The 13,974-nt window shown below is 52.4% G+C and overlaps 1 protein-coding gene across 8 annotated transcripts in view; it reads right to left on the bottom strand.

Annotated features, from left to right (window-relative positions):
* The window catches only part of LARGE1 (LARGE xylosyl- and glucuronyltransferase 1), a 548,382-nt gene that overhangs the window by 22,280 nt on the left and 512,128 nt on the right, over positions 1-13,974 (bottom strand). For all 8 annotated transcript variants that reach the window (XM_073900333.1, XM_073900329.1, XM_073900330.1 and 5 more), the window contains one exon: positions 8,908-9,186. In XM_073900333.1, coding sequence (XP_073756434.1) covers positions 8,908-9,186 — 279 coding nt within the window. The remainder of the gene's footprint in view (positions 1-8,907; positions 9,187-13,974) is intronic.

Genomic DNA, 13,974 nt, shown 5'->3' with positions numbered 1-13,974 from the left:
ACGGCCCCGGGTGCACAGAAGGCGCTTGCCAAGTGCTCTTCTCGTTCCTTCCACAGACTGCTGTGCCTGCATATTCTCCTGCGACATTCTCCAGGAGAACACGCGTGCGGTGGGGGTGGCCCCTGCCAGGAGAGAAAGCTGAGGCACACGTCTGAGACTCACCCACCCCTTTCTGATTTCAGCTTCTTCCTGGAACCGAGAGTGTGGGCAGGGTGCAAACCAAACCCGCGAGTGAGCGGGCAGGTGGTGAGGAGCAGCAGGCTAATGCGGCCACAGATGTAACCAACCAGGGAGGGGCAACAAAAGGCATTTGCATGCGTGCGCGGGCGTGTGTGCACATGTGTACCTGTGCACGTGTGTGCGTGCATCTCAGGGAGGCTAGCAGAGGCCCCTGTCTCGGGCTGCCCCCCATGCCCCTTAAACTGCCTAGCTGCAACAGCACTAGATAGAAGCATGGCTTTCCACCGGGATGCCTGGGCATCATCTAAGCACCACCTCTGAGGACTCAGCAACCTCCCTTGGGGCCGGGGAAGGCAGGAGCAGAGTGCACTTGTTACTGGCGCTGATAACCTGGAGGCCGGCCCTGGCCCGGCCGCTCCTGCTTCCTCCCCGAACACCGAACACGGAGACAGGTAACAGGGAGTGCTCAGCCTCTATTACGGTTGCTTAGGAAATGAGCTCCTGGCGGACAGGCTTCCAAGAGGTGTGTGGGGACAACAGCAAAGACTTGCAAATAAGGGTGATAAGGCTGCCCACGGAGAGTCTAAGTGTAAAATATACACAGAATGGATGAGGCCGGAGATGGGCAAAAACTTCTGGAGAACATGGGGGGAGCCCAGGCCCCCAGCAAGATCCGGTGGCTCCTAAACAGACAGCATTAACATATCCAGAGAGAGAACCTGTCAGTCAGAGAGGGGTAAGGAAGAAAGAGAAGCTAAAAATGAGCTTGGGGGCCAATTTTAAAAACACGAAACAGCTCCAGTTACGGAGCCAGGCTCTGTGCCAGGGACTCAGTACTCATCACCTCCTGTAACTCCCAACATCCTGACTCACCTCTATTTAATTATCCCACAGGGCTACGCTTTCTGCAGGAGTGCCTTCTGCAGGCTGGTGATGTGTCAGGTGCTGACTGTGGGTTACGGGAGGGCAGTCAGTCCCCCCGAAGTCAGGAGGGCAGCTCTGGGGCAGGTGGCCTGGATTCAGGTCCCACCTGGGCACTCGGCATCTTGTGCTCTCGAACAAGTGACACCTTTGTGGGGGTGGTGGGGTATGAGGATTAAATGGGTTATCTCATGCAGACGCCAAGACAGTTCTCCAATGCATGGAATGAACTTCCAAATATGACCCGCGGTGATGGTCCTGGCCATCATGGTGGTGGTGGAGATGAGCCCATCAGGCAATGGGATCAATAAACAGGTTAAGGATAGAACATCTCAGATAAGCCCAGGAAAAGCGAGTTGCCCGCGTGCCAATGCCACACCGGAGGGCAGGCTACTTAGTCTAAACCACCTCGTCTCTAATAGGAGGTTAAATGACAAGACATGCAAAGTGCTGGCTACAGTGCTTGGCACATAGTACGTGCTCAGTAAACGTGAAATGTCATCGAGATAGCAGAACTCAAATGATGAATTAAACCGAGGAAGTGCCACCTAGTCACGGCTCATGGAAGGCAGCCAGTTGGCTGTGCCTGGGTGCTATCTCTACCTGGTCTTGTTCAAATTTCAGCACTCATTCAACAAGTGTTTACAGAGCAGCTGTGTGTGCCAGGGGACATCTGATGGGGGAGGGTGGTTAGCCATCATCCTGGAGGGAACAGAATAAAACTGAAGTTTGTCACTCCTGTACACTGTCAGAATATAGTCTCCACGCAGGGTGGCGTGTGTGTCCCCTAGAAAGCAAAGGCGACATTTACAGGACAGAGCAGATGTTATAAGTTCCAGGGATTGAACAAAGATGTGGATTCTGCAGGATTAATGAAAGAGGTGGGGAGCCTGCTCAGTCTCATGGATATGGAATGTCCCAGCTAAAGGGAGCTTTTTTCTACCGTCCACTTTCGATTCCTCTGCTATTCTGGAACATTCTTTGAAAATGCCAAGATGTATCATGCCTTTACACCTGTTAGTCCTTCAGGCACATCACCAACTATCCGAGTCTTTTCGAGGTCATCCCTGTGCACCCGTACTGGGTCATCTGCTTGTGAGTCTGTGCCCCTGTATCTTTTCTCTCCGGTTCTGTACTGATAACAAGAATGACAGCGACAACTATAGTTGAGGGTGGGGCCCCTAGAACGTAAACCCCATGAGGGCAGGCACCTGCCGGCCTGCCCTGCTCACCGTGGTAGCCCCAGCCATGCAAGGTCCTGGAACGAAGCATGATTCACAGCACTGTGCCTGGTGCTGTCCAAATACTATTACATTTCATTTTCCCAGGACCTTAAGAGGGAAGAAGTAATACGATCCCCATTTCACAAATGAAACAAAAGTTACAGGAAGTTAAGTACCTTTCCGAAGGTCAACGGAATGCTGAGTAAGGAGTGCTCAGCGTTGAAAGGCAGGTCTGAATGACTCCAGGGACGGCCCTGTCACAAGGCAGAGCACGCTGCCTGGCATTTAACAGGTGCTCACTACATATTTTTTTGAATCAACGAATGTAAGCATACAGCTTCTCCGTTTATCAGAAAAACGGCTGTGATGGTTATCTGGAGTGACCTGGCTACCCTGAAGTTGGCAGTTTGCCACGGGAGGGGTCGGGGGTGGGGGCCTGGTGAAGAAGTGCAGTTCTGAGTGTTGTGAGCGGGACAGAAAATTAACTCCTGTTGAATCCCTACTAGCCCCCTGCAGGAGGCTATTATTAGCCCCTTTATTAACTGAGAAAACAGAGGACGGGAGAGACTAAGTAAGCCGCCCCAAGTCACACACTTGGTAAGCGCGCCAGACCCAGGATTTAAGCGCAACTCTGCCACACCCTGCTGAGTCCCACCAGATGTTTCTGAAATCGAGTGAAAGTCGCACATCTACAAGCCCCTTCTTTAGAATAAACCGGCGAAGGGGTGCGAGAGAGATTTTACTGGAAATCTGCAGCTGTGTCCACGCAAGTAACTGATTTCATTATTTTCCAATTGATCCATTTGATTTTGCTATAATATTCGCTGGTTGCTAAGCAACCGCTGAGGGAGCACTGATGCTGAACTGTTTGGGGAAAGCAAGTAGCCCCCCTCCCCAAAAAGGGTGAGATATGATTGTTTGGGAGGGGGGATCCAGTGAGAGGGCTGCCAATCAGCCTGCCTTGGTGTCCTGGGGTTTTGAGAGGGATCTGGCCCCTTCCAGAAGCGAGCAGGCTGTCCTAGAGGGAAGTCCACTTGCCCCCGCTGACGCTAACATTTAGCTTCGCTGGGGCCTTGGTTTGGCCACCTGTCATAACTGGTACCTCACAGAGAAGTGTGGAACCACGGCTGGCACAGGTTCAGGGCTCAAAAACCTGTAACTGCCAGCATTAGCATTTGCAATGTTATTAACATCTTGACAGAGTTTGGGTAGAGCATTTGGTTGGGCATCCTTGCCGAAGAAGTTAGTCTCTAAGAGGGTCCGCGGGCCTTGTTGGGGTCCACGACTCTCATGGCAAACCGTACCCGTAACCTCATCCCAAACTAACGATATAATACTGGTCACGAAGCACATCCAATTTTAGTGTTTGGATCAGGAACACACTCATCCCACTCACTGGAAGAAAATTTTCCATAAGCCAATGGCAAGCCAATATGGTTATCTTCATATGAAAAGAACAGCGCATGTTTCTTTGGGGCTTCTGATAGAATCCTATTCCTTACCCGTTCTCAAAATTCTGGTGCCTAGGAATTATCTAGGTGAGAGGTCAGAAACTGGTGGTACAGGGTGGGGGCGGGCGGTTCTATTCAGCTTGAAGACATATTTGGTCTGGGACTCCATAGTGTATTTTGAAAAATTAGCTGTCAACATTAAAAATCAAAACATCAAAATCCAAGTATACAGCTCCTCTTGAAAACCACGAAGACTGGGGCACCTGGGTGGGCTCAGTCAGTGAAGCATCCGAGCCTTGGCTTCAGCTCAGGTCGTGATCTCTGGGTCATGAGATCCAGCCCTGCTGACGGCTCCATGCTCAGCACGGAGTCCGCTTGTTCCTGTCCCTCTCGCTCAGCACCTCCTCCCCTCCCACCGCTGCTCGCACACTCTCCTGCCCTCTAAACTATATAAATAAAATCTTAAAAAAAAAAAAAAAGAGGGGCGCCTGGGTGGCTCAGTCGTTAAGCGTCTGCCTTTGGCTCGGGTCGTGGTCCCGGGGTCCTGGGATCGAGCCCCGCATCGGGCTCCCTGCCCGGCGGGAAGCCTGCTTCTCCCTCTGCCACTCCCCCTGCTTGTGTTCCCTCTCTCGCTGTGTCTCTCTCTGTCAAATAAATAAATAAAATCTTTAAAAAAAAAATATATGAAGACCTGAGCCCTGCCGCCCACTCTCCCCAGAGCAATCATGCCACATCTGGAGCGGACAGAAGCCAGGAGCCAAAGATGGGAGCCACGGTCTCTCCAGAGAATCTTACTCGGCATTCTCGGCTCCTTTGGGCTAAGGTCCTGGCCCCTGCGAGCGTCTGCCTTTATGACGCCTGACGTAGGAGCGTTTCTTCACCCGACAATGAGGAAACAGGCTGAGAACAACTGCTGGAAGTCACACACTTCACTATGGCACCAGGGTGAGGAGGACGAGAGCCCTGGGCCTCAGCAAGCGTCCTCTCCACCATAACGCTCAACAGTCAACGCCATGATATCCTGCCCAGTCCAGGAAGGACTTGGGCGCAGCAGAGCAGGAGGCGACCAGCATGAGAGACGGGCCGCAGAGGCGGGACTTCCGGGCGTAGGCTTTGCAAAGGAAGGCTCGGGTGGCAGCACCTGGGAGATTCCCACCTTCCCTTTCAAAGTCCAGACACCCTGGCAGACAGTTCCTGACTTCAGCTGCCGAGCCCCTCACTGCTCTGTCTACCCGGCACCTGCTGCTTCTGACCCCTGCATCGGGCGCTCCGTGCCTCTCGCCTGGATTGTCACAATAGTTCCTTCACTTATCCCCCTTGCTCTGGCCCCGCCGATTCTGATCCCTCGCAAAGCCACCAGAATGATCTTCCTGAAATGAACATCCGATCTGCCCGTTCTCCCAGGGATCTTCCACTGCTCTCCTCCCTCACGGAGCCCACACTCCTCAGCATGTTTTATAAGAAGTCCTGCGGGACCCACCCCAGCTTACATTTCTGGCCACATCGTCTCTTGTTGCTCTCCCCGTCAAGGCCCCGGCCACCTTGCACCTCTGGAATGGACGGCTCCTTCTGCCTGGAACGTCGCCACCTTCACTGGCGGACTCCAACTCAGCCTCCGTTTGGATCTATCTTCTTCAGGACGTCCCTTCCTCCCATCCCCAGACTAGGTGAATCCCACTGGGAGGGGACACCCCCATCACAGAACCTAAAGAATCTCTATCTTTAATTAACTGTCATTCCTGCTGGTCTGTAAGCGCTGGGATTCACAGGTCCCATGTCTGGTTCACAGATATGGCGGCACATAGTAGTAGGTACCTTATAAAAGTTTACCCACTAAATGAATGAAAAGACGGATGAATACGAAGGATGGAGCAGAAAAATGAAGAAAGTCACAATGTCCGGTCATTCTAGACAGGCAAGCCATGGCTTTTCCGGTTTCAGTCTCCACATGTGTACTTTACAAAGAAGACTGGACAATACACCTCAACACCCCAGGACCAAATAATCCCACTAAAAAATAGGCAAAAGACATGAACAGATAGTTCTCCAAAGAGGACATTCAGATGGCCACAGACACATGAAAAGATGCTCATCATCACTCATTCATCAACAGGGAACTGCAAATCAAAGCCACGATGAGGTATCACCACGCACCTGTCAGAATGGCTAAAATCAACAACACAAGAAACAACAGGTGTTGGCGAGGATGCTGAGAAAGGGGAACCCTTGTGCACCGTTAGGTGGGAATGCAAACCGGTGCAGCCACTCTGGAAGACAGTATGGAGGTTCCTCAAACAGTTAAAAATAGAGCTACCCTACAATCCAGCAATCGCACCACTGGGTATTTACCCCCAAAATACAAAAATACTAATTCAAAGGGATACATGCACCCCAATGTTTGGAGCAGCATTATTTACAATAGCCAAGTTATGGAAGCAGCCCAAGTGTCCATCGAAAGACCAACGGATAAAGAAGTTGTGGTACATATGTACAATGGAATATTACTCAGCCACAAAAAGAATGAAACCTGGCCATTTGCAATGACATGGATGGAGCTACAGAGTATCATGCTAAGAGCAGTCATTTAGTCAGTGAAAGACAAATACTGTATGATTTCACTCATATATGGAATTTAAGAAACCAAACAAATGAGCAAAGTTAAAAATAAACAGAGAGATATATCAAGAAATAAACTCTGAACTATAGAGAACAGACCGCTGGTTACCAGAGGGAAGGAGGTGGGTGGGGGGAAATGGATGGATGAAACAGGTGATAGGGACTAAGGAGTGCACCTGTGGTGATGAGCGCCAGGTGATGTGTGGAAGAGTTGAGTCAGTATATCGAACCTGAACTAATGTTACACTGTATGTTAACTATACGGGAATTACCATGAAAAACTTAATTAAAAAAAGAAGACTGGACAAGATCATTTCTTCTCACTCAGGGTAGGGTCTCTGGACTTCTATAGGGCCTATGAAGACAGCAGCAACATTTTAGGAGCAATGTGCAATATTTCAAACCCCCCGAGGGGAACCATGCGCCTTCCCGTAACAAGGGGCCAAAGGCCAGCCAAGCCTCTGGCGACTCCGCGTTAAGAATGTGTTAATTAGTAGGCAATGCTGGTTAGCTCCTACTGAGTAAGGTCAAGATGCTATTGGAGATGCTATGAGAGGTGACCGGCATGGGAGGTTAATAGCATTTTTGATCAATACAACAGAGGAACAGAACACAGAAACAACCTGTTAGTATGTGGTGTGTGTTTTTTTTTTTAAAAACATGAGGCCCATGAGATAAAACAATAAAAGAGTTTGGAGGTGGGGAGCAGACTACAGATTCTTAGGAGAGGGCCAGTTCACCTCCAACTCCTTGGAGTGAAGGCCCCTCAGGTGCTCCTGCAGAAGAGCCCCTTAGCGGGGAGGATGGGGTCGCAGTCTAATCCTCAAGCCTCTCTTTTCTTGGTGGAGGGCGGCCTCCACCATCTGTTCCTTTGGGAAGCCCTCGCCCCCATCCCCGCCCCCAGACTCCCAGAGCTTGTGATGCTGCAGGCTGTGGGGGCTTCCGAAATCTCCCGGAATCAGGCGCTGGAAGCGCAGTCTGGCCACACGGGGGCGCCCTCAGCCCACACACGGGGATTCCAAGGCCCAGCCAGAGCTGGACAGATCCGTGCCGGGAGCCCTGGGCCGGCATCAGAAGCTGGGGCAGCACAGTCCATGCTCTTTGGGAAGACACCTCCCATCCTCCCGGGCTGGGGGTCATGCCGCCCCAGCGCCGCGGACAGAGAGAGGCAGGAAAGGGCTCCTCCTGCTCACAGGGGAGGGCCCGAAGTTAGGAAATCCTGCAGAGACAGCAAGAGAAAGGCTGAGACAGATAGAGAGCGAGGGAGCGAGGGCAAGGGAGGAGAGAAAGAACTCTATTCTATTCCTGCCCTGTCTGGGGACGGTCAGTAACCCCAGAGTAGCCAGGCCAGTATGGAGCTGGGCGCCTGCCCACCTGGAGTCTGACAGACACTGGTTCCAATCTTGGAGCAAAGCCATGTGGATGGGAGCAGGGGACTCTGCTTCTCCGAGCCTCGCTGTTGCCCACAGTAAAAGGGGGGGGGAACCCTGCCAGCCTTTCGGGCTTGATGTGTGGATCCAGCAGGATAACTGGTAAGTGCAAACCATCTCTCCCGGTACCTGGACCCAGGCACGCATCATCCAGCAGCAGAGGGAATGCGCGCCGACAAAAGCCAGAAACAAAGGATTAAAAAAAAAAAAAAAAAAAAAAGGCGTGGCCAGTTACATCTCGATTTACACCTTGTGACTTTAGTTTAGCCACACGGGGACTGTCGGGCTGTATGAATTCGGCAGTCCCTTTCCGTCCAGATGGGTTGTCATTCCATGACAAATGTCGCTCCCCACACAGCTCTCCAGCCTTCCATGAGCTGAGGGCCTTCTCCAGCCGCTGGACGGCCGCCCTGCCACGTGGGCAGAGCTGGGACGGGTCACTGGAGAGTCACAGAGGCGGCTGAGACGGCAACTCAGCCCACGGCTCTGCAGTCGGGCTGGCTGACCCCGGCCTCCACGTGGGTCGGTGTGTAACCGTGGGCTCGCAGCTCCCGATCTCAGCCCCACGCACTCCCGTCCGGGAAATGAAGGTAATAATAGTGGCCGGCCCAGGGACTGCGGCGGGTGGCAACAAACCCCTACTCGTCAGGCACTCAGAAGAGTGCTAGCCGTCACCATCACTTTGCTTTGTTTTACAGAATAGGAAGGGATCTTTCTAGAATGGTTAGATGAAGGTCATCTGATCCCCAACTGGAAGAGGGAGGACATGTATCCCTAGCAGCTAGAGAGAGAGCGTTAGACCGGGAGCCAAAGAGACGTGTCTGAGACCATGTGCCACTTCTAACATTTCTGTATGCAAAGTGGGGTTCCGGCCTGTTCGTCAGGAAAGCGAGGACACTGGATTGCCTAAATGGCCCTGCCAAACCTGGTGGGCAGTGCTCTATCTCTGGATGGACACGGGCAGGTGCAGTCCCCTTTTTGGGTCCCAGCTGCCCCATCTTTAAGAGGGAAGACCTGGACGGGAGGATGCTCCCAGGGAGCGTTCTAGTCCCGGTGCCGCCCGAGCCGGTGTCCCCCGGGCCTCACCTGAGGTACTCATAGAGCCCATACATGGGCAGGAAGTCGATGTCAGACAGGAACATGTAGGGCGTGCCCACGTGCTTCATGGCCACGTTGCGTAGCAGGTTCACAGGGTAGAACTGGCCCTCCTTGTACACAATGTGGTAGGCCACGTTGTGGCGGCTCATGAGCACCTCGGAGCCCTGCGCGTAGCGGAGGAACTGCTGGGCTTCGGCGTCCGACAGGTAGAGGGCCAGGCTGATGGGTCCCTCCCAGTGCTTGCAGATGGCCTCGAGCATCTGGAGCCTGGAGGAGACAGGAAAGCTGAGCCCGCCATGGGCACCTGGGCCACGCGCCACGCGGCCAGCCTCCTGGGGCCGGACGCCACCTCCACAGACACCTGGTCAGCCCACTTCAAATCCAAGTCCCTGCTCTAAACTTCATCACTGTGTGATGGGGGCCAACCCCCAAAGTTGAGTTTCTTTCATCTCTTAAAATCGGCATAAACACACTTACCTGGCTGTTTCTTGTCTTTATCTGCTTCCAGATGAAGGTGGGATACCGACAGAGTCGCATCCCACTGTAAGCGTTCTCTTCTCAGACTCCTTTTTTATGGGGGGGCAGGACGAATACATTAACTGATGTAAGGGTCCCCTTCCAGCTCACAATACCTATGCCTCTCCTCTCTCAGCAAAGATGTCTCGCAGCTGCCCTGCTCTGCTAAAGCAGGGACCAGCATAGAAGATTCAGCCAAACCGAGGCCCTAAGTTACAAGGAGCGTTAAAACACGAGTGATGACAACTATGATCACCAACTCATTAACTATGCACCAGACACTTTCCAGAACTCCCCCAACAACCCTGTGCACGGCTGTAATTTCCCTCATTTCCCTGATGGAGAAACTGGGGATCCAGATGTCCGGTCAGCTTGGATCCTTGGACTTGGACCAGACCTGTCCAGACGGGTACCGGGACAGGGCCTTGGCGACAGTGAGAACAAACACACGCTGGGCGTTTGGCAAGGGAACCGAAAAACACATGAACGCTAGGGACAAAAGTGTGCCTGGCATGATGCTGTCTTCATTTGTCAGAGCCCTTACTGCCCCAGGGTCCCGGGCAATTTTGCGAGGCTTCAGGAAAGGCACCGTGCCAAGGATTATGGGGCGGGGGCAGTGGGGGCGGGCGGAGAAGAAAGCCCAGAGAAAAAAACCAAAAGGTGCTTCTCCAATGGAGAGGGTTCTACAAAAACGTTTGAAGAGAAATCTATGAAGATTTTTTTTTTCTTCCAAAGGCATTAGAAGTGCCTGGCAGATCGGATCTATGGTTAAGAAACCGCAAAAGCCTATTTCAATTTCTTCCCTGCCCAGCAAGAGGTACATAATCAGCGGTCTCCTGGTAGGAATGCCCACTTTATTCGGACAATTACCAGGAAAGAGATTCCATGCGTTTCCCTGCTTCTAAACAAAAGAAAATGGGCACACCTATCTTATGTCAATGGCTTTCTCGATGGACTTTCAGAGTTTCCTCTCTGTAATTCTGGGAATTGCTCTTGCCAGGAGTTGCTTCCTCTTTCATGACGGAGGATTAAGATATTCATCAGGGTAAAATGCCCTCCATTTCTCATACTTTATAACACTTACTAATCAAATTGCCCGGAGCCAGTTTTCTAAGAGGCTCTGCCTTCTCCACAATGCCGACTTGCCCTGGGATCTGCGTTCGGCTTCTGCCGCAGGCCCGGGTCTCTGCTGGGCTCCGAGAACCTGGGGTTTTGAGTGATCCCACCCACACCTCACTTTCACTGTCTGTGAAATGGAGGGAACTGTGCATTCGGAAGGGACAGCTGTTCGTACAAATCCTTTGAGATCTGGGGAGTGAAGGGCAAAGAATGCTTTCTAACATGTGGATGTAAGAGCTCCCGTGTGGGAGGCATGCATGTCTGGCGGGAAGAGAGGCCAGCTCCCATGGTGGAGCCCCACCCCCCCCGCCCCCCCACCGCCTGGGATTTTGACTCTGTGTCTGAGTTTTCTGAGCGGGGAGCAAGAAAGAGAAGCAAGGGAAGCTGGCTCTTCTTCCAAGCTCTGCCAAGGGTTTAGCGTGAGAACAGGGACACAAGATCCTCAAGGTTCTCAGGTGCTGCTGACATGGCAAACATCACATCCGCGTGGGCTTTACCGGAAATGGTGCCAGATGTTCTGTGGAACCTCCTCGAAGGAAGAGTCAAGATGACCCAGCCACTCCTGCCCGTCTGCCACCAGCCCCCAGCTCTGCGACCTCTCTTCCCTCAAAACCAAGCTTCCTGCCAGGACCTGAACAACAGCGACAGACTGAGGTTTATCATAATGATGACAACATATAAAGTGTGATGGCGACAGAATAAATCTCTACCGTTTCTCTGCTGCTTGGAGTGGGCCGGGTGCATTTCCACGGTTACTGCTTTCAACATTCACACTGACTCTATAAAGTTGAGATTCTCATCACTGTTACAGGTAAAGAAGCTTGAGGTGGTGAAGTGACTTCTTTCGAGTCACTTAGCGACACAGCGGGGGAGCTGGATTGACACCCAGGTCTGCCCGACCCCAGTGCCCAGAACCCAGACCGGTGTTCCGTATGGACTGCGGGGCAGCCTGGGATAAATGTCCCCAAGGATTTTCTCTCCGCTGCCCGCTTCCCCGGACACAAATGTGTTCTTCCCTTGAGGTCGGCTTCTGTGCTTTCCTTCCTCCTCCTCCTCAGTCTCTCTGGGGGTCTGCCCCAAAGGCCTGCTGTTCTCTTGACCCTTCTCCTGGCTGGGTGTCCCCACACCTGCACCCTGGAGTTGTCCTGTGCGGCTCGTGTCCACACGGAGTTCTGTGCCAAGTCGGTCTTTGGTCTCTTACACTGGACGATGAAGTACGTAACACAGCAAGGACCGGACACAACGGAGAGTGTTTCAAGAGACAAAGATCAATACCCAAACAACAGAATTTTCCATTTGGAAAGAACGGTAGAGGTTTCCTTGGTCTGATTATGCCATCTTGATGATGAAAAAGCTCAGCCTCGGAGGGGAGCATGGCTTGCTGAAGAGCACGGGGTGACTGAGTGGAGCAGCTAGTGAGCACTGGGACCCACGGTCCCAACTCTGGGTCCCATGCTCTTCTCTGAGTCCCCAGAGGGCCCACCATCACTTCACGCTGCCAAGAGGAGGGCAAAGCCTCAAGAAAGGCCAAAGACATGTCGGGAAGGTCTAGCTGGAAGCCAGGGCTGCCCCTGGGAGTCCTACTGAGACAGGAAGCCTCCTGCGCTCTGTCTAGGGACAGGGGGGCAGGCAGGGAGGCAGCCAAGTCAGAAACCTACAAGACAGGGTTGGAAGGAATTCTAGAAGGCCAGTTGGCCACTGGAATGGGGAGCTGCCTCCCCACAAGGCAGCTGATGAGAGCAAGGCGGGTTGCGTGGGATGGAGGTGCACGAGTGGGCTCTCGGGTCAGCCAGAACTGGGTTTGAACTCTGAGGTGTGTCAGCATTCCTGAGCAAGAGATGACAGTTCTTTTGGCTGAGATCAAGTGAAGAGATGACAGTTCTTTGGGCTTCCATTTCCACATGTGCATAGCGCGGACAGTAATACCTCCGTAGATCACAAAAGGCCTACAAATCATTCCTCTCTCTCAATCTGCAGCCTCTGCGGATACTCCCCACACTGATTCTGGGATGGCCTGGTGACTTGCTCACACGGGACACTAGCAGAGGTGTTAAGCGGTGCTCCTGTGGTGGGGTTTGCCCCTACGGACAAGCCTACTTACTATGCCTCTGTGAAGTGTCCAGCACAAAGCGAGATGTGCAGCAGGTACTCAATATATGGCAGCTCTTCCATAGGTTCTATTTCTGCTTTGCAAACATGCACCCACCCATCAGATACTTATTATGTATCTACAACGTGCAGGTGTACGTGCTGGGCCCTGGGACAAACGAGAAAGACAAGGTTCCTGAACTTCCGGAGCTTCTTTCTGGTGGAGGGAGAAGACACAGAACCAACCAAGACAGATCCCGAGGGGGCGAGGGCTCACACAGAACAGGGAACAGGATGGGGGAACCCTGAGGGCTGGCCAGGGAAGGCCTGCCGGGGATGTGAATTTGAGACTTGGATGAGGAGAAGGACTCGGGCCTGAGGAAGTCTGGGCAAGAAGCTTTCCAAGGAGAGGGAGCAGCTCTTGGGGTAACTGAGGGTAGCATGTTCAAGCAAGAAGAGAGGGAAGATGGGAGAGTGAAGGGCAGGAGGACAGAAGATGCTGGGGAGCCGGCAGGTGACGTGGGGCCAGGAAGGCCACATGGGCAACTGTAGTACTATCCTAAACGCAACGAGAAACCATCGGAGAGTTTTAAAGATGCTGACCTGATATGCAGACGGTCCCCAGCTTATGATGGGTTGACTTAACAATTTTTCAAATTTACGATGGCACGAAAGTGATATGCATTCAGTAGAGACCGTGCTTTGTGCTTTGAATTTACATTTTGTCCCCAGGCTACATCCATATGCAGTGGGGATGCCCTTGTGATGCTGGGCAGCCGACGCCACGGCTCCCGGTTTATCCCCGGGATCACAGGGTCAACAACTAATACACCGACAATCATTCTGCACCCAGACAAGCCACTCTTGTTTCTCACTTTCCCTACAGTATTCCATAAATTGCTTGAGATAGTCAACATTTTATTATAAAATAGGCTTTGTGTTAAGATGATTTTGCCCAGCTATAGGGCAATGTAAGTGTTCTGAGCACGTTTCAGGTTGGCGAGGCTAAGCCAGGATGCTTGGTAGGGTAGGTGTATTAAATGTATTTCCGACTTACGGTATTTTCAGCTGATGATGGGTTTATTGGGCTATAACCCCATCCACCGTTAAGTCAAGGAGGATCTGTCTATTTTTAGAAGATCACTCTGGCTGTTACATGGACAAGGGAGTTCCCTTTCACTTTCTAGAGCAGTGCTTTTCAAACTGAAGCATGCTCAAGATCACTACAGCACTGATTCCTGGGCCCCACTCTGGAGGGGCCCGTCGGCTAGGTCTGGGTGGGACCAAGATTTTGCATTTCCAACGAGCTCCCTGGTGATCTAAAGCGTGGGC

The sequence above is a fragment of the Callorhinus ursinus genome, unplaced genomic scaffold, assembly GCF_003265705.2.
Source record: "Callorhinus ursinus isolate GAN/ISIS: 27379988/994484 unplaced genomic scaffold, GSC_fseal_2.0 scaffold14, whole genome shotgun sequence".
NCBI classification, from domain to species: domain Eukaryota; kingdom Metazoa; phylum Chordata; class Mammalia; order Carnivora; family Otariidae; genus Callorhinus; species Callorhinus ursinus.
Note: the sequence above shows the minus strand (reverse complement) of the source record. Positions and strands in the feature narration are given on the sequence as shown.